The sequence below is a fragment of the Salminus brasiliensis genome, chromosome 2, assembly GCF_030463535.1.
Source record: "Salminus brasiliensis chromosome 2, fSalBra1.hap2, whole genome shotgun sequence".
NCBI lineage: Eukaryota > Metazoa > Chordata > Actinopteri > Characiformes > Bryconidae > Salminus > Salminus brasiliensis.
The window spans coordinates 45,781,914-45,800,284 of NC_132879.1; the positions used below are offsets into that span (position 1 = coordinate 45,781,914).

Consider the following 18,371-nt stretch of genomic DNA (forward strand, 5'->3'; position numbering starts at 1 on the left):
CCTAGAGTATTCCCAACATCACAAACAGCAGCCTAGAGTATTCCAAACATCACAAACAGCAGCCTAGAGTATACCGAACATCACAAACAGCAGCCTAGAGTATTCCAAACATCACAAACTGCAGTCTACAACCTGCCAAACATCAAAAAACAGCAGCCTAGAGTATTTAGAACTAGGGCTAAACTGCAGGGAATGACAAGCAACCGCCACACCGCGGTGTTCATGTTTTCTCTGTTTTGTTAGATGGAGACAACAGGCAGGTGCTCTGGTCACAAAATCAAACGCAGCTTCACCAGTTTAGACGAGGCACTATGGAAAATTTGAGAAATGAAGGCCTGCACGTTGGGCGTCAGCTATAGAGGAGTCATGTCAGCAAGTAGACGAAACCACATACTCAAAGAGATGCTGGTAGTGAAATAGAGTGAGCGAATGAGTCAGCACCACCAAAAAAGAAACGGTCTTAGAGAGACAACGACCTCTGTCTTCGTACCCTAGAGAGCCGGAGCAGATCACTCCGAGCACCATCAGAGAGAGTGTTTGGTGCGGTTAGGCATATTGTTAGCCCACTCAGTCCTTTCTAAACCACAAAAGGCGAAACATGTTTTTCTTAGCGTGCAACGAGGATAAAAGTTCTTGCGCAGTCACCTTTACTTTGATTATGAACATTTATTGAAAAGGTGGCGATCCGAAATCTAACCAATAAACAGGCAAGGCTCAGAAACGGAGCTGTGGTAACCATATCAGAAGGGCTGAGGCAAAATCAGAACATGAGAAGCAGGAAGAGGTCCGGTATAAAAGGCAGACAAAATGGGGTAAAAGTCTAAACATAAAAAGGGTGGTACACAAAACAGAGCTAACAAACACACAGGAGATAAGCGGTGGAAGGTCCGTGACTGAGTACAACTGAGTACATACTTCTAAACATCATAAAAGTGTAGTCTAGAGCATTACAAACATCAAAAAACTGCAGTGTAGTCTCCTGAACGTCGGAAAAGTGTTATCTAGAGTCAATGAACTTTTAAAACCATCTCGACCCAAAGAGACTTAAAGCTACAATCGGGCTAAAAACCAAGAAGCACAACTCCACCTAATAACAGAGCTACTGAGTCTCTCTTAACGTGTTGAATCATAGTCACATGCCTCGGAAATACATCTTTAAACAGATGTTCCTGCTAGGTTCCGACCGCTCAACAGTTAGCTGGCTGGCTAACACAACCGGCTACAGAAGATCATTTGTGGAACTGGCTATCTGGGTGGTCGTGAAGGTTAGACTAAAATATCTGTAAACCGAAAAGCAATGGAAGCCATCACAACAAACCAGATTACCACTGTATTCAGTTCCACAGTCTGTGTCGGGTACTGTATTCAGTTCCACAGTCTGTGTCGGGTACTGCGACTCTGGATGTCCTGGCTGACCCAAGCAGCACTGCAGAGCGGGAATATTAAATGGACCGGCCAGGGGGAGGCCACAAAAAGGCAGAGGGGGGTGGTTAAGTTCAAGTAATAAATGCTCAAAGCACACTTTGAGGCTTGGGAACATGCAAAAGCAAACGTACATCCAAAGATCGGTGCTGGGAATATGCCTTCACAGAACCACCCACTCAAATAAACACAGACAGGGCAACAGTGGTGAGACATAGCTGATGAGAAGTGACAGGGGGGGATTGACCCTTGGCTCTGCCACTGTGTAATGAGTTCAAGCGTGGTGTGAAGCTGACCGCACTATAACATGGGGACATGTGACAGAGTAATTTCTGCTGTTGTCACACACAATCACAGACACGCACACACACGAAAACACAAACACGGCCCCTCTGATGTATGACCGTTCTTGACAGGCTATGATTTAAAACATTGATTTATGATGTAAAACAGGAAATTAAAATTACAAGGAAAATAAGACGTTCTAATGTCTTTCTAAAGTAGGAACTGTTCTGGAAACCCATGAGATTACTACACACAAATACAGACTACCTAAAACACAGCCTCTCCGCTGTGTGACTTGTCTTTATAAGCTATGACTTCAAACAGTGATTTATGATTTAGAACAGGAAATTAAAATGAAAACGAAAACAGAACATCTTCGTCTTTATAAAGAAAGAAAAACTGGATGTAGAAAATGTCACTGAGAGGGAAGCACAGAGACTAAAACATGACCTATATGCATAAAATATGCACCACCTATAGTTTGCCTTCCCGTTCATATCAATGCACATAGCTACAGACTGGAGGCTGAGTCTTTGCCCCTGTTGTTCTGGAGCCAAGATTTTTATCTAAACTGAAAAGTATCAGCAATATAGGGTCTGTGGAGATGAATACACTGGACAACACGAATGAGAGTACCGATTGCTAAGTCCACTGCTGCATGAACTGAGAGGACTTCAGGCCCTAGGTCTCATTTCGTTTTTGTCATGAACCTAAAAAAAAAAATCAACTCCAGTGTTCCTGGATAAAGGATGAAAGGTATGTATATATAATATGCAAAGGTTTGTGCACTTATAAATTGTTTAAGGCATGTCATTTGACCATGAATGAAAATTAGTAAACAAAACCTGAATGGAGAACACACTCCTGCTCACTTTAATGTACAGTCTCTTAATTTATCATAGAGGGGGGATAAATACCACCCCCCAGTGTGATAATCTAAAATATAAGAAAAATGCCATATTCAATGTTTCCGGTAGAGCAGTGGTCCCAACCTTGTTCCTAGAGATGTACTTTCCAGTAAACTTAACTCAAATTCTAATGATCTCCACCTAATCATCTACTTATCACCCCTAGAAAGTGTTGATTAGCTGAACAAGTTCTGTTTAAGTTGGGTGGAGTATAAACCTGCAGGAGGTTAGATTTCTGTCTCAAGTATATAGTACAATATATCATACAAAGTTTGAAGAATCAAAGAATGTATAAGATTTGTATAAGGAATTTGATTTATCTGTTAGCTCCTAATTACAATTGGTGACATGTCTTAAGGTCTGAGATGTTCCAAAATGATATATATAGTATTATATATTATTATTAGTAGTAGTAGTAGTAGTAGTAGTATTACAAATTTTTATATATTATATTATTAGTATGATATATATATATATATATATATATATATATATATATATATATATATATATATATATATATATATATGCACGCATGTCCATCCTACCCACCTTCTCAGCCAGAGCCTCCTCCAGTGTGGTGAGAGCGGTGTCAGTGTTGGAGGTGTCAGCCTGCAGGGATTTGACTCGTTCCTTCAGACTGCTCATCTGCTTCTCCTTATCTCTCAACTGCTCCTGCAAGTTCTCAATCTGCAGAGAGAGAAAAAGTTATTAATAACATAAGAAAATAAGAATATTAGAAAACATTGTCCATCCTACTTAGAAAAAAAGTACACAAAACTTACAAAATACACTTTTCATCCTGAAGGTTTTATATTCTACATCCTAATACAACGTTCCAAAATTCCATCTCTGCATAGAAATAATCTCACTGAACTAACATGTCCAAAAAAAACAACATGAATGAGAATCTGACAGTTTTAAACTCTTGTTTGAATTTCCTTAGCAAGGAATCAAACCCCATTGGTGCTTGTGGGTCAGTAGTGTTATTCACTACACTGTTCATCATGCATAACTGCATTCCTCAGTAGTGCTTTTTGTCTGAGGCCCTATACAGGACAGTCAATCAGAGCAGAACTCATTTTTCTTACATCAGCCTTAAACATGCAATAACACAAACAGTCGGTTTAACTCTAAAATCTAAAGAAAGGTTGGAAGATGGGTGTGTGGAACAAATTATGACCAGTTCTGGAACATAAAGCTGCAGAAATATTGTACATGGACCTGAAGAAAAAGATGAAATATACAAGATAAAATACGCTCCAAGTAGTGGAGATGTTTGGCTGTTATCCAAAACGGCATTGCATACTTGAGTGTGGATTTATTATATAAACATAATAAAAAGGCATAATCAGGGCCCGTAAATCTGTGAACACTATCTGTTCATTTTGTTGGCCAACAGATTGGTTTAGGTCTTTAGCAGCAACAGCAGCAGCTACAAAAAGTGATTGAACAGAGTTACTGCCAAAGAAAAGAGGTTGCACAAACTACTAAGTGCATCTTTTCCCATGAATGACCTTGGCTGACCTGTCCAATAGGGAGACAGCAATGTGAGATAAGCCTCTTTTTATGATACACTGAAAATGAGATCAGATTGTGTAGAAAATCAGAGAACACCTAAAAGCTCTCCTTCCTGTATGATGTTAACATTGCTTGGTGATACAGGGGCCTAAGACTCCTTCCCTTAAGAACTGCATTTAAGCACCACTGATTATTGCATTTCTTTGCACTACCAAGCATAGAGGAGAACAACCAGCCCCTCCCCCCCAAAAAAACCAACAACAACAACAACAACAAATAAACGACCTCATTAGAGTCATATTCCAAGCTAATTTTCTTCATAAAACTTTCCTTATCTGTGTCTGCGGCTGGTGTGAAGCCTGCATGAGGCGGGAGCTGATAAATGACAGGGGAGATGGGCATTTTGCAAACTCAATCCATTCATCATGCTGCGACAGCTCAATGAAAAGACTGACTGTTCCTGTCCCCCCATTTCACATTCAATTAAACACTGACGGATTTGATAAATAGTCGCAATTCATTTCTTTTCCCAATCACTCGGAAAAATAAACTGCTGTCAATAAGTCCCCTCCCCCGCGCGCTTCTGCAAATCGAGCACGTTTCAGCTCGGTCGGACTCCAGGCTGGAGGTAAAAGGTGATCAAGATCCAGGGAGCAGAGGAAACAATAAACCACATCAATTGTGAACAGGGGACTGTCGACACGATATTCTCCTAACGCTGGGCTGGTTGCCATGACGACGGCATTGCAGAAAGCAAGCCAGTGACAGCGGAGGTTAAGTCCCTGAATGTGACTAAATTAACAGGGTAATGAAGAAAAACGGCGAGTGCTGGGAATGAGCGAAGTGTGAAAGACGTGTGGACTTCGCAACAGAGAATTAAAGGAGTGAGACTCACTCACTCACTCACTCTCTCTCATATGTGCATATCTCTCTCCAATCCCATCCCCTCACTATATCCCTCGCCCCACCATTTATTTTTACACAACCCTTGGTCCTTTCAGTCCCGGCCAGAGTAAGCTGTGAGCGCTGCCATTCTTAATGATTCTAAAGCCCAATCCTCTTTTTAGTGCCTTCAAAAGGGCAAGAATTAAATGTCTGCAACGCTGCCCTAATCAGGTTTCCTGACCTGATCTGCAGGGGAGATAAAGTCGTGTCAACTGATGAATTTAATTAAAGGGATGGATATTTTGGCAAAAGGGTTTCAAAGGCAAACAAATGATGGTAGTGGGAAACATGAGACGAACCTCAATAATGAATTTGCCCTGGTTCAAACAACTACAGTTGTTTCCCAAGTAATAAAATCGATGGCGGAGTTTGTTGTTTTAAATAATTTCCGACATGTTTGGACAGATGTCTGGGGCTGAAGCGGTTTACTGGTCCAGTAGACGATTATGTCGGTGTCAGTGGTGGAACATACTCGAGTAACTGCACTTTCGTAACAGTACTTTTTGAATTTACTTAAGTACTATTAAAATGGAATATTGGTAACATTCTATATCATATAGAATATATATATTTATTTTTCAGAACTCAGAATGTGTTGGCTGTCTGGCAAAAGAGAAAAGGGGGGTGGCTGACTTTGCATGTATCAGAGGAAATGCGTTGTGATTGTGGCCAAGTGTGCAAAGTCTTTCCCACAGTGTTGTCGGGAGCATTGCTAGTGCTTGAGGGAGATACAAAAGGGTGGGTTAATTGACAGTACCAAATTGGAAGAAAAAGGGACAAACTTTACTCGACTGTGGATTTGAACGACTCTGAATAGATTCACAAACGTCAGAAATCATTTCTCTAAAGGTTTACTGATTAAGTAATATTGACAGAAAGTAAAGGGCTCAAGCAGTCTACAATAAAAGCTCAGTACTTTACTGCAATCTCAGTTTAGTTCTTCTTGTAGGTGAAAACATGCCAAAATCATGGGTATTACCCCAGAATGGGTGGAAATAGAGGACATTTCCTGAACCATTTTGATAAGGCTGAAAACAAAAAGGGAACACAGGGCTTTCCTCTGCACTTCAGTGTCTTGTGTGCTATAAGAGCAGTGAATGAGAGCCACATGGGTGCAGATCTGGCAAAGCTGTTACAGAACGTAGCACAGAACCAGCAGATCACCAAGAAAGATTTAGCTTTAGCTACTAATACCAACTCAAACATGGCTGATGCTGCTGAACTGGGTAAATTCCTACATGAAATGCTAAGCATACACACTAAACCTGGCCTTTCAGCGAGCACTCAAGTTGCCCACTGTGTCCAGGCTTTTTTCCGCCACAGCCCCACTGCAAAGCCCTCCAGTTGAATGGCCACATGATTTTGTTAATAATATTTTCAAAATGTTCATTATGGAGCATTACAAAATACTTTGCTTCGGTATGCAGAGATAACTGATTTATCATCATCATCATCATCATCATCATCATCATAGCCCCCTGAATAGTCATTGACTTGTGAAGTGCCTATATACTATACATATGTCCCTATATTTTCCAGTCCTGGTGGAGGGCTGGAAAAGTGACCATTTTTGTACAAGCTATTGCATCCTCCTCCCACAAAGCAACCACAATGCTTCAAGGACATACACCACAGGGTGGCGGTTCGGGTTGAGGGGGGAGCGCGAGAGTGTAAGAGAGAGACAAAACCGAGATACAGAGAGATAAGCATGCAGAAAACATTTCCAGACGCTCATTAATCAACCCTGCACCTGACAGCTGAACTGACAGCTCCACCTGTCTGTCACAGCGCACACACACCACTCAGCTGAGTGCCTCTCTAAACACACATGCGCGCGCACACACACACACACACACACACACACACACACACGTCTGAATCCATTCACATACTTGACATTCAAGGAAATTTGCCTTTGTCTTTGATGGTGGCTGTAGCTGTTCTGAAGGCTGGCTTGTGGCCTGATTTCGGCTGGGTCTCTTTATGAAGACCAGAAGAAACTTTCAATCACTGTTGTACTGCTGATCTTAAGCAGAAGTGGAGATCTTCTGTTATGATTGGAATCACTGAAAAGTTTGTGTAGTGTTTATAGTCTTGTTTTACAGTTCAATGCAATGGAAACTGAATGTAAACGCAACGCGGCGGTTCATATTACGTAATGAAATGGGTCATTACAAAACACGGTTCTTTAGTCACCTTGTAGAATAGAATATAAATACTCAGTTCACAGCACTCATGAACAGAGACATGTGATGACGCTATTTTCTTTAAGGTCAACAATCAGAGCAATGAGAAATTCAGTGCCAAATAAAAATAAATAAATAAATAAATAAATAAAAAAGAAACCTCCACCACATAGAAAAGTGTATGCCTGTGTGTGTACACTTTGTATACAATTGTATTAGTGAACAAGTGCACAAGTGTATAAGTGTAAGAGTGATGGCACAAGTCTCAGTGAGTAAGTAGCTATGTGCGCAAGCATACAGGTAAGTGCACAAGCACATACAACCAAGTACATGAGTGCACGAGCGGGTACAACCAAGAGCACAAGCGCTACAACCAATTGCACAAGCACGTACAACCAAGAACAAGCGCACAAGCGCAAAACCAAGCGCACGAGAGCGTACAACCAAGAACAAGAGCACATGAGCGCTACAACCAAGTGCACAAGCACGTACAACCAAGAACAAGAGCACATGAGCGCGTACAACCAAGTGCACAAGCACGTACAACCAAGAACAAGAGCACATGAGCGCTACAACCAAGTGCACAAGCACGTACAACCAAGAACAAGAGCACATGAGCGCTACAACCAAGTGCACAAGCACGTACAACCAAGAACAAGAGCACATGAGCGCGTACAACCAAGTGCACAAGCGCACAAGCACATACAACCAAGTGCACGAGAGCGTGTACAACCAAGTGCACAAGCTCACAAGCGCATACAACCATGTGCACGAGCTCACAAGCACGTACAACCATGTGCACGAGCGCATACAAGTAGTGAGCGGGCAAATATATAAACATACGGCTAAGTGCATGAGCATATGATTAAGTGCACAAGCAAAGGCATGACCAAGAGCATGAAGGTGCGAGCAAGACCTTTGACAGTACAAATTCTTACGCTGCATGGTGGAAGGTTGGGATTTACTTAATCATCATGACTACACTAGCAAGCATCCCAACAAAGTCTTGAAGAATGAGTCCAAATATCCAAAGACCAAACTCTCTGACCAGCACTGCTTCCCAAACACCAATCAGAGTAAAGCAGTTTATTAAATACAACCTTGAACACTGGAACTACCAAACGCATTTCCAAAACAAACTGATCTGCTTTCTGGCTCTAAAACCCTACCAAATCTCTTTACTGCCTGAGATTAGAAGCAGAGACAGATCCTGACCAGTGACCACAGCCTGGTCAAGAAAGACAGGTAGGAGAAGTTATTTTTGGCTATAAAATGTAACATTTATCTGAAAAGTATTGAATTGAATGGAGAGAGACGCGAGAGCGAGAACGAAAATGAGAAAGGAGAAAGAGAGGAAAGAGAGAGAGGCCGAGGGAGAGCGAGGGATGTGGTGTGTGAATTATTAAAGAGTGTTTTGTTTCACTTAGTGATCTGCAGCTTGTCAGCATGGCATGTGCTCTGGCTACAGACAACACACACACACTCACACACTCACAGAGAGAGAAGAAATTGTGCGTTTACAGTGAGTTGCATCAGAACTGTATGCAATGTGCAAACGAAGAAAACAACACTGTAAATCCTCTGAGGAGAGAAGGGTAAAGAGAGAGGAGAGGAGGAGAGAAGAAAAGTAGTAAAGCAGAGCAGAGAAAAGAAGAGCACAAGAGGAGAGCAGAGGAAAAAGAGAATGAATGAGCAAATGAGTAAAGGTGAATAGAGGAGTAAAAGAGATCTGAGTAAATAAGAGTAGAGGTGCAAAGGAGATCAAAGCAAGAATGAGTAGAAGAGTATAGGAGAGCAAAGGAGTAAAGTACATCTGAGTGAGTGAGTAAAGCAGTAAATGAGAGTAGAGGACTAAAGGCAAGGAGAGGAGTAAAGGAAAGCTGAGTAAGAATGATTAGAAAAGTGAAGAGGAGGAGAGGAGTAAAGGAGAGCTGAGTAAGAATGATTAGAAAAGTGAAGAGGAGGAGAGGAGTAAAGGAGAGCTGAGTAAGAATGATTAGAAAAGTGAAGAGGAGGAGAGGAGTAAAGGAGAGCTGAGTAAGAAAGGAGAGGAGGAGAGAGGAGTAAATGAGAGCTAAGTAAGAAAGGAGAGAAGAAAGAAGTACAGAGGAGGAGAGGAGTAAATGAGAGCTAAGTAAGAAAGGAGAGAAGAAAGAAGTACAGAGGAGGAGAGGAGTAAATGAGAGCTGAGTGAGAAAGGAGAGAAGTACAGAGGAGTAAAGGAGAGCAGATGAGTACAGGAGATCTGAGTAAGAATGAGTAGAGGACTAAAGACAAAGAGGAGTAAAGGAAATCTGAGTAAGAATGAGTAGAGGATTAAATAAGAGTTAAGTAAAAAAGGAGAGAAGAGAGAAGTAAAGAAGAGGAGAGGAGTAAAGGAGAGCTGAGTGAGAAAGGAGAGAAGAAATAAGTACAGAGGAGGAGAGGAGTAAATGAGAGCTGATGAGTAAAGGAGAGCTGAGTAAGAACAAGTAGAGGAGTAAAAAGAATCTATGTAAGAACGAGTAGAGGAGTAAAGAAGAGTAGATGAGCAAAGGAGATCAGACTGAGAATGAGTAGAGTAGTAAGGACAAAAAGAGGAGTAACGGAAATCGGAGTAAGAATGAGTAGAGGATACAATGAGAGCTGAGTAAAAAGGGAGAGAAGAGAGGAGTAAGAAAGGAGAGGACAAGAGGAGTAAAGAGGTGATGTGAGTAAGAATGGGTAGAGGAGTACAGGAGAGTAGAGGACTAAAGACAAGGAGAGGCGTAAAGCAGAGGCGAGTAAGAAAGGAGAGGCGTAAAGCAGAGGCGAGTAAGAAAGGAGAGGCGTAAAGCAGAGGCGAGTAAGAAAGGAGAGGCGTAAAGCCGAGCCGAGTAAGAAAGGAGAGGCGTAAAGCAGAGCCGAGTAAGATAGGAGAGGAGTAAAGCAGAGCCGAGTAAGATAGGAGAGGCGTAAAGCCGAGCCGAGTAAGAAAGGAGAGGCGTAAAGCCGAGCCGAGTAAGAAAGGAGAGGCGTAAAGCAGAGCCGAGTAAGAAAGGAGAGGCGTAAAGAAGAGGAGAGGAGTAAAGAAGAGGAGCAAAGCACAGCCGAGTAAAAAAAGGAGAGGCGTAAAGAAGAGGAAAGGAGCAAAGGAGACGGGTAAAGAAGAGGAGAGGAGTAAAGAAGAGGCGTAAAGAAGAGGATAGGAGTAAAGGAGAGGCGTAAAGAAGAGGAGAGGAGTAAAGGAGAGGAGTAAAGCAGAGGAGAGGAGTAAAGGAGAGGAGTAAAGCAGAGGAGAGGAGTAAAGGAGAGGAGTAAAGAAGAGGAGAGGAGTAAAGGAGAGGAGTAAAGAAGAGGAGAGGAGTAAAGGAGAGGAGTAAAGAAGAGGAGAGGAGTAAAGGAGAGGCGTAAAGAAGAGGAGAGGAGTAAAGGAGAGGAGTAAAGCAGAGCCGAGTAAGAAAGGAGGAGAGGCAAAGTGCATGTAAAATGGTAGAGTGTTAGTTTACATATTTATCTATGTTGTATGAATGAGTGTTTTTATGTGCATCTTAAAGAGGAGGGGGAAACAGTGCACACACACACACACGACTCAGAAATGCAAATGAGTGTGAGGTGGCTGGCACTTGAGTGGGTGAGACCTGACAGGTAAGTGACACACTGAAAGTTGTACCGTCTTCACTGCGAGACTCCACACACACACACACACACACACACACACACACACACACACACACACACACACACACACACACACACACACACACACACACACACACCCCAAAATAAAAGCACACAGAGAACCCCCACCCCGCTCCCTCTCTCTCTCTTCCAGACGGAGAAGATTTAAGAGTCTCTCTATTTGATGTAGGGGTTATCATTAATTTAACACATGGGCCTCATTAGCATTCATGCTCCGCTCATCCATGCTATCTCACTATCTCTCTCTCCCTCTCTCTCTCTGTGTGCTTTGTTGTATGTGTATGTAATAAAAGTGCTTCCCTGCATCATGATGCACCGAGATATTTGTGTGTTATGTGGGTTCTTGTATTTAGTATTCATGTTTTAAAGCCACAAAAACTGTAGCTTAAACTGTAATAAACTGTATTTAGCTATTATTAATATATGGAAAATGTTTGAAATAAATCATTTATATAATAAACCTGTTTTTTGTTTTAGCAGTAATGGACCACTGTTGGGAAAATCTGTTGGGCCCCTGAGCAAGGCCCTTAACCCTCTCTGCTCCCCGAGCACTGCATCAACAGACATGTGTGCTCGCTGTCACAGCGTGCTTTTGATTACTAGTGTGTGTGTGTGTGTGTGTGTGTGTGTGTGTGTGTGTGTGTGTGTGTTATCACTGCACAGATGGGTAAAAGGTGGAGGACAAATTCCATCTGTGTCCAACACAAATGGTGAATATGGGTGTCTTGTCTTGTACTGATTTGTGCCATCACTGGTATATAAATATATATCATTAAAGCAACACTATGGAAAATTGCCATTTCTTGTTCCTGGGCTCCCCCTACAGTCAGGAAGTGTAATACGTGCTTTCATCCACTAAAAGGCATGTTTTTCTGGACAAGCTGAGAGATACAGAACATGCCAGAGAAGCATGGGCACTGATATGGTTCAGTAATATTACCAGATTTTACACAAATATGACTCCGGTTAATCACCATTCAGCAATTCGCAGCGATATGTATCCTGTATAGTGCAGTTAGCAGTGTGCCAAGCGCGGAGCAGAAACGGCAGACACAAAACTCCCTGTTATGTCAGTAGAGCATCACAGTGATTCTGAAGTTGCTATTTTAAGGTAGAAATCTTACATAATGATGCTTTAATATAGCTTTACCTGCTACTGGACAGACTTTGAACTGCACCAATTAAAACATTTTAAAATCTTTAGTAAATACAAATGCAAATCTTTAAAAACTACAGAAAATTACACAGAAAAAATGGATTCCTAAATTGCAAGAGAGGAATTTGATGTTAGAACCACTGTTGGTTCTGTGCAGGTAGTTCTGAAGGTGTACATTCTGGCGCCTTTTGAGTAATTCTAGCCAGTTTTTAAACTCTGTAAAATACTGTTAATGTGTTAAATTCATGGGCTGTTGTCTAATTACAAACAAAACAAATTAAATGGTGCATGCATATTGCTATTAGGGCATATTACCTTCAGTCAAACTTACACTCACCCAGGACTTTATTGGGCGCACTTACCCATTCATGCAACTCTCCATAAGCCAAATCCAATCAGTCAACTGTGTGGCAGCAGTGCAATGCATATAATCATGCAGAGACAAGCCTGCAGCTTTTTACATTACCCATCAGCATGGGGAAATGCTGCTCTCCATGATTTTCAACATGGCATTACTGTTGGTGTCAAATGGCCTGGTGTGAGCATTTCTATGTCCGTGGATTTTCAGCAGAGAATGGCCAGACTGGTTCAAGCAATCAGAGAGGCTACTATAAAAAGCCAAAGAGCAGAAGATCACACCAGGTTTGGCTTCAGTCAGCCAAGAAAATAAAGCTGAGGATGCAGTGGGCACAGGATCACAAAAACTGGACACCCGAACACAGGAAAAATGCAGCTAAAGACTGGATCCAACCTGCCTTATGTCAACAGCTCAGGCTGGTGGAGGTGGCATATGCTTTCATGGCACACTTTGGGCCTGCTAATACCAATCAATCATCGCTTGAATGCCACAGCCCATTTGAGTATTGTTGCTGATCATGCCCATCCCGGTGTGTGCGGTTAGTTTGTTATTGCCCATATTATACTATACATACCAACATACCAATATGGTCACATTATATAAAACACTGTGGACACGGAGTCCCTCCAGTCTAACTAATGCATTCACTGTTTTTTTAAGAGATAACTGAACAGTCATGGAAATTCAGTCAAAATAACCAAATAGAATCATGGTGAAATTAGAAATTTCACGGTGCTCTGCATTTCTTAAAGGCCTTCAGTCATTCCTCCTTAAACCCATGTGCTTACACAAGCCACACACACACATCCATTTGCACTCTGAGGATTCTAGCCTGGCGAAGGGATCTCCTCGATCAAAAAGTTCAAACGCAGTTAGCTGCGGCTCCCCAGTAAATCCTGCTCTCTAGCACAAATGCCAAAGAGCGCCTGCTCAACATCAGACGGCCGACATTAGTTTACATACTTGAGTGAGGCCTGCTGAACTGCGTCCTGTATTTTTTCCTCTTCCGCGCAACACGTCAGCAAACGCTACTTTCCTCACAGTGTCCTACTCTGAACTCTGAACCCGTTCTTTATGCTTAGCTTGAGCAGAATGCGTCAGGTTTCCGCTTCCAACTGATCTGCCTCTGATGAAGTCGAATTAGAGTGATATTTTTCAGATTGCTGGAAAGGTGAAGCTCACGGCTGATCTCTCTTCAGGAGCGAGGAAAATGCTCAGATGCCGTAGAAGCAGGTCTAAACGTAGAGGAAGTCAAGAACATTTTAGATTACGCAACACTGTTTGAGTGCGCGTACATGGATGCGAAAACACATGCATAGGCACACAATAATGAAATCCCCTTATTGAACACTTAAGAATACGCAAACATACACATTCACATTAGATTGCACTGCTATGTGAGCTTTTCCGAAGCGACAGGATTTTATTAATGAGAAAACGTCCGGCTCGCCCTGGATGTAATACCGTCTCAGTGCGCTCCTCTCATGCTCCATGTGACCTGCGCAATGCCGTGCTGCAGGAGTCCGTGCATACCTCCGTAGCACTGTCTCAATGTGTTATGGCCATTAGGAGCGGCTCTGGGGCGATGCATAGCGGCCATGGAACTATAATGGAAACAAAATGTTTCTCTTTCTGCGGCTGGGGAGCCGGGGCTGCGTTTCAAAAGAAACCGTATTCACCATGTGCCCCCAATGACTCTGAGGTGCTTTTTAGGGGAGAGAGGGAGAAAAAGAGACAGATCAACATGGGAGAGGGGGAAAGTGTGTGAGAGTGAGAGAGTGGAAGAGAGAAAAGGGGAAACTTACAGAGAGAAAGAGATACATGGAGAGAAACACGAGGGAGGGAGAGAATGAGAGCAAGAGAGAGAGAAAGAGAGAGGTGCTTTTAGACTGACTGAGGGGAGAGGGAGCGAGAGGGAGAGAGAGACAGATCAACATGGGGAGAGAGGGAGAGTGTGTGAGAGTGGAAGAGAGAAAAGGGGAAACTTACAGAGAGAAAGAGAGACATGGAGAAAAACATGAGACATGAGCGCAAGAGAAAGAAAGAGAAAGGGAGAGGTGCTTTTAGACTGACTGAGGGGAGAGGAAGAGAGAGAAAGAGAAAAAGAAATGTGGGGAGAGGGTGTGCTTGTGAGAGAAAAGGGAGAGATGCTTGGTGCGAGAGACAAGGAGAGAGAGAGAGGAACAAACAAAAAAAGAGAAACTTGTGGGGAGAGACATGAAGAGAAAAATGGGGGAGAGGGAGAGAGAAATAGAGAAAGAGAAAAGGAGAGAAGCTTGGAGACACCGATCAACATGGGGAGAAGGGGAAGTGTGTGAGAGTGAACGAGAAAAAATAAAGAAGAGAAACTTGTAAAGAGAGAAACATGAGGGAGGGAGAGAAAGAGAGAAAAAAAGACATGGAAAATAAGAAAACGAGAGAGAGAGAACGAGAGAGAGAGGAAGCAAAAAGTAAAAAGAGACAGAAGGGAGAGGGAGAAATAGGAAAAGAAAAAAGAGGGATTCAGAGATTCAGAGTGAAAGTGTTGTGAGAGCTGTGGAATCTCTATTAGAGCGCAGCAGTAGGAAGCTGAAGGTGATCTCATGGCGGGATTAGTCCGATCGGATCGGTCCCTGCTGGAGCTGTAACTGATGAGGCCTATCAGGTTGCGTATGCAGGCCCTGCGCAGCAAGCATGAGAGAGGCACAGCAGCTGGTCAGCTGTGACCTGCACTCCGCGGTGGCCAGCCTCTGGCAGGAGCAGAGCAGACGATGAACAGAGACAGATGCTGTTAATGCACCACGAGCACAGTGTCCATCACTCAGAGCCTCCTGTCCCTTCACACCCGTCTCTGCCCAAAATGAGACTAGCATCCACTCCACTTGAACAGGTACAGCCTCACATTCTAACCATCATCTCAAACAAACGACTCTAATCAGTCAACTTCGATATACCATAAGAAAAACAAGTCAGACAGCAGGTTCTAACATATAAGTATGAACCATTTGCTAGATTAGTATGTAAATTCAGTCGTTAGACCGGGAAAGGGAAGAAAAAAAAAGGATACAGAATCTGACCAGCAGAACCATAACACATGGTCTGTAAAAACGCTGTTATGATCAGATCCAGATCCAGCTAGAGCTGTGCTGTACTGTACTAAGGCTGACTAACTGTCATTTCTGAGAAGAGGAGAATCTTTCCCTATTAAAAACATAACTTTTCCCAACTTTTAAAAATGTAATTCACAGAGATGGCCATTTCGTTAGTCTGCTTTTAAACCAAGGCGCCCAACAATGGAAACTATGATTTAACACTGCCATCTATAGGTAGGAAGTGGAAATTAGCATGAACGTGTGTGTGTGTGTGTGTGTGTGTGTGTGTGTGTTGTGTGTGTGTGTGTGTGTGTGTGTGTGTGTGTGTGTGTGTGTCACTTTCTCACCTTTTTCTGAAGCACAGTAACTTTGCGCTCTTTGACATCGAGCATGTCTTTCAGGTCGTGAATTTCTCCGTTAAGGGTGCCTTTCTCTTCGGACATCTCCTGGATCTGCTTAGTCTTCTTATTCAGCATGGTCTCCTTCTCCTCCAGACGCAGACGCAGAGCATCCACCTGATGACATGTTATAAACAATCCACTTTTACAAACAGAAGTTCAATAAACTTATACTTGGGGCCAAAACGTAATAAAGAGCCAATACTAACATCAACATATTGCTGCTGTCACACAAAAAACTTTTTTTACTTTTTGGCATTATTTTCATCTGGGAGTCATGATGAATCATGATGGGAAACTCGTGGGGAGAGACATGAAAAGAAAAACCGGGGTGGGGAAACATGGGGAGAGGGGGAAAGTGTGTGAGTGGCAGAGAGGAAAAAAAAGAAAATAGGGGGAAACTTATGGACAGAAAGAGAGACATTGAGAGAAACATGAGGGAGGGAGAGAATGAGAGACAGAGAGAGAAACTGAAGCAAAAGTAAGAGAGACAGAAGATAGAGGGATTTAGTGTGAAAGTGTTAAGAGTTAAAATGGACCAATAGACAAAATGGCAAAAATCCTTTTTACATTGATTTCCATTCAAAGTTTCAAAAGATTCAAAGTTCCTTCTTCTGTAAAGTTACCACTTTGAATGTATTAAGGTTCTACGTGACAGGGACAAAATACAAACACCCATGTTTCCAATTATTTATGTGACAAACACATATATACATACACACAGTCCTGACATACACATTCACTCCACTTTGTAAATCCCAGCCAAATACATTAAATACATTAAATACACTCCAAAATATAAGAAAAATATGGTATTAAATCATTGTGCCACAAAAAAGGGTTCTTTAGTAAAGGCAATAGTGCAATATAGAATCATTACAAGTCACACAACCAGCCGGCAGCTTAAAGGGATCTTTTGAATTGGTGGAAATAAACATATGTAGAATGGTCTATAAAGTTCCAAAATCATTACAAGTCAAAGAACCCTTTTTTAGTATTATCTAGAACCCTTTTTCTGTTGGCTCTTCAATATACCTGGCTGGAACTCACCTTAGATTAGCTTTTGTACATTTAACATGGCAAAAAGAAATAATTTAAAATAAATAAATAAGTATTAATAATAATAATAATAATAAGACAAACTTTCAGTGTAGCAACTTTCAATAACCCTCATCCCCATATAGAAAGTAATCATTCTTCCACAAGGACATGCTTGTGAACAGTTTTGCATTCTAATTTGGAATGAATCTTCCGCTCCATGGGCTGGCATTACAAATGGCTGGGGGAAATTCTGCTTCACCAAGTCTCTGACAGAAAGACCCATTCACTCCCAAAGCGTCTCAAGGTATTTACTGCATGTCAAATAAGTGAAACATGAGCTTATTCATCCAACTGTCCAAGTACAGCAACAACTTTTCTGTCCGGTACAACAGTACCCCCTAGTGGTCCAACCAATATATCGGGTTGCACGACCGGATTCGTTACATGCTGAAAGCTGGGAACATAATTATGTTAGGAACACCTGTATTGTTATTTAAAGTATTCATTCAAATACCGGCAACATTTTGCAAGCAAACATCACAACACCTGTTAAAAAGCTGAAGATGAAATTCACAAGGGGCTGAACTAATATATATCCCCTAACCTAAACATTATCAAAAATCTGAAAGGAGAAGTGTCTCCATGATGGCCCAAAAATCTCACAGAATTAGTAGTCTAGCAGGGAAAAATGGGAGTAAATTTACCTACACAAGAACTGAAAAAATCTCTGGCTGTCTGAAAAACTATCCGGCTACAAAAAGCTTGCCAAAAGGGGCATTAACAAGCACTGGCCATGCAGGGTGCCCAAACTTAGAATAGTTTAAAGCAATTTTGTTTATTAAAATGATTACATTTATAGTAATAATAAAACTCTATGCCTTTTGTAAATCATATTTTTTTTTTACCTAGACTTACCTAGCTATTCACATTAATAAAAAAATTGACCAGGTGCATGCATGCCAAGGTAGGGTTAATTAACAGGGATAACACAGTCACCAGCAGCACTGGGTACTTATTTCTTTACGTATTCAGGCCATTTGGTCTTCCGGCACTGGTTTCCCCAATTTAAACAGCCCACTTTTGGGTACTGATCCCTTAGTATCATGCCTCTTTACCCTCCGATCGCTGGTAGGGCAAATAGAGTAGTTTGTGGGAGGTTACCTCAGTCTGTAGAATGGCAGCTCTCTGTTCTTTGGCAGTTAGGGACTCTTTGAGGACTTCGATGTGCTGCTTGCTGTCTGAGAACTGATTGGTGAGTGTCTCCAGCTTGGTTTGCAGGCCCAGGAGCTCGGTGTCCTTCCTCGAGAGGTCCTGCTTCACCTGGTCAATCTGTGAAGCACAAAAAGTAAGTAAGCTCTACACGAGGAGCATGACCCATGATGCTGATTTTAAAGCCCTTGCACCTAATAAACAAAGTTTA

The 18,371-nt window shown here is 42.1% G+C and overlaps 1 protein-coding gene across 10 annotated transcripts in view; it reads right to left on the reverse strand.

Moving 5' to 3' along the window:
• erc1b (ELKS/RAB6-interacting/CAST family member 1b) overlaps positions 1-18,371 on the reverse strand; it is a 276,578-nt gene that overhangs the window by 200,374 nt on the left and 57,833 nt on the right. For all 10 annotated transcript variants that reach the window (XM_072672916.1, XM_072672915.1, XM_072672914.1 and 7 more), the window contains exons 6-8: positions 18,113-18,280; positions 15,860-16,027; positions 3,168-3,305 (exon numbers count right to left, since the gene is read on the reverse strand). In XM_072672916.1, the coding sequence (XP_072529017.1) occupies positions 3,168-3,305; positions 15,860-16,027; positions 18,113-18,280 (474 nt within the window). The remainder of the gene's footprint in view (positions 1-3,167; positions 3,306-15,859; positions 16,028-18,112; positions 18,281-18,371) is intronic.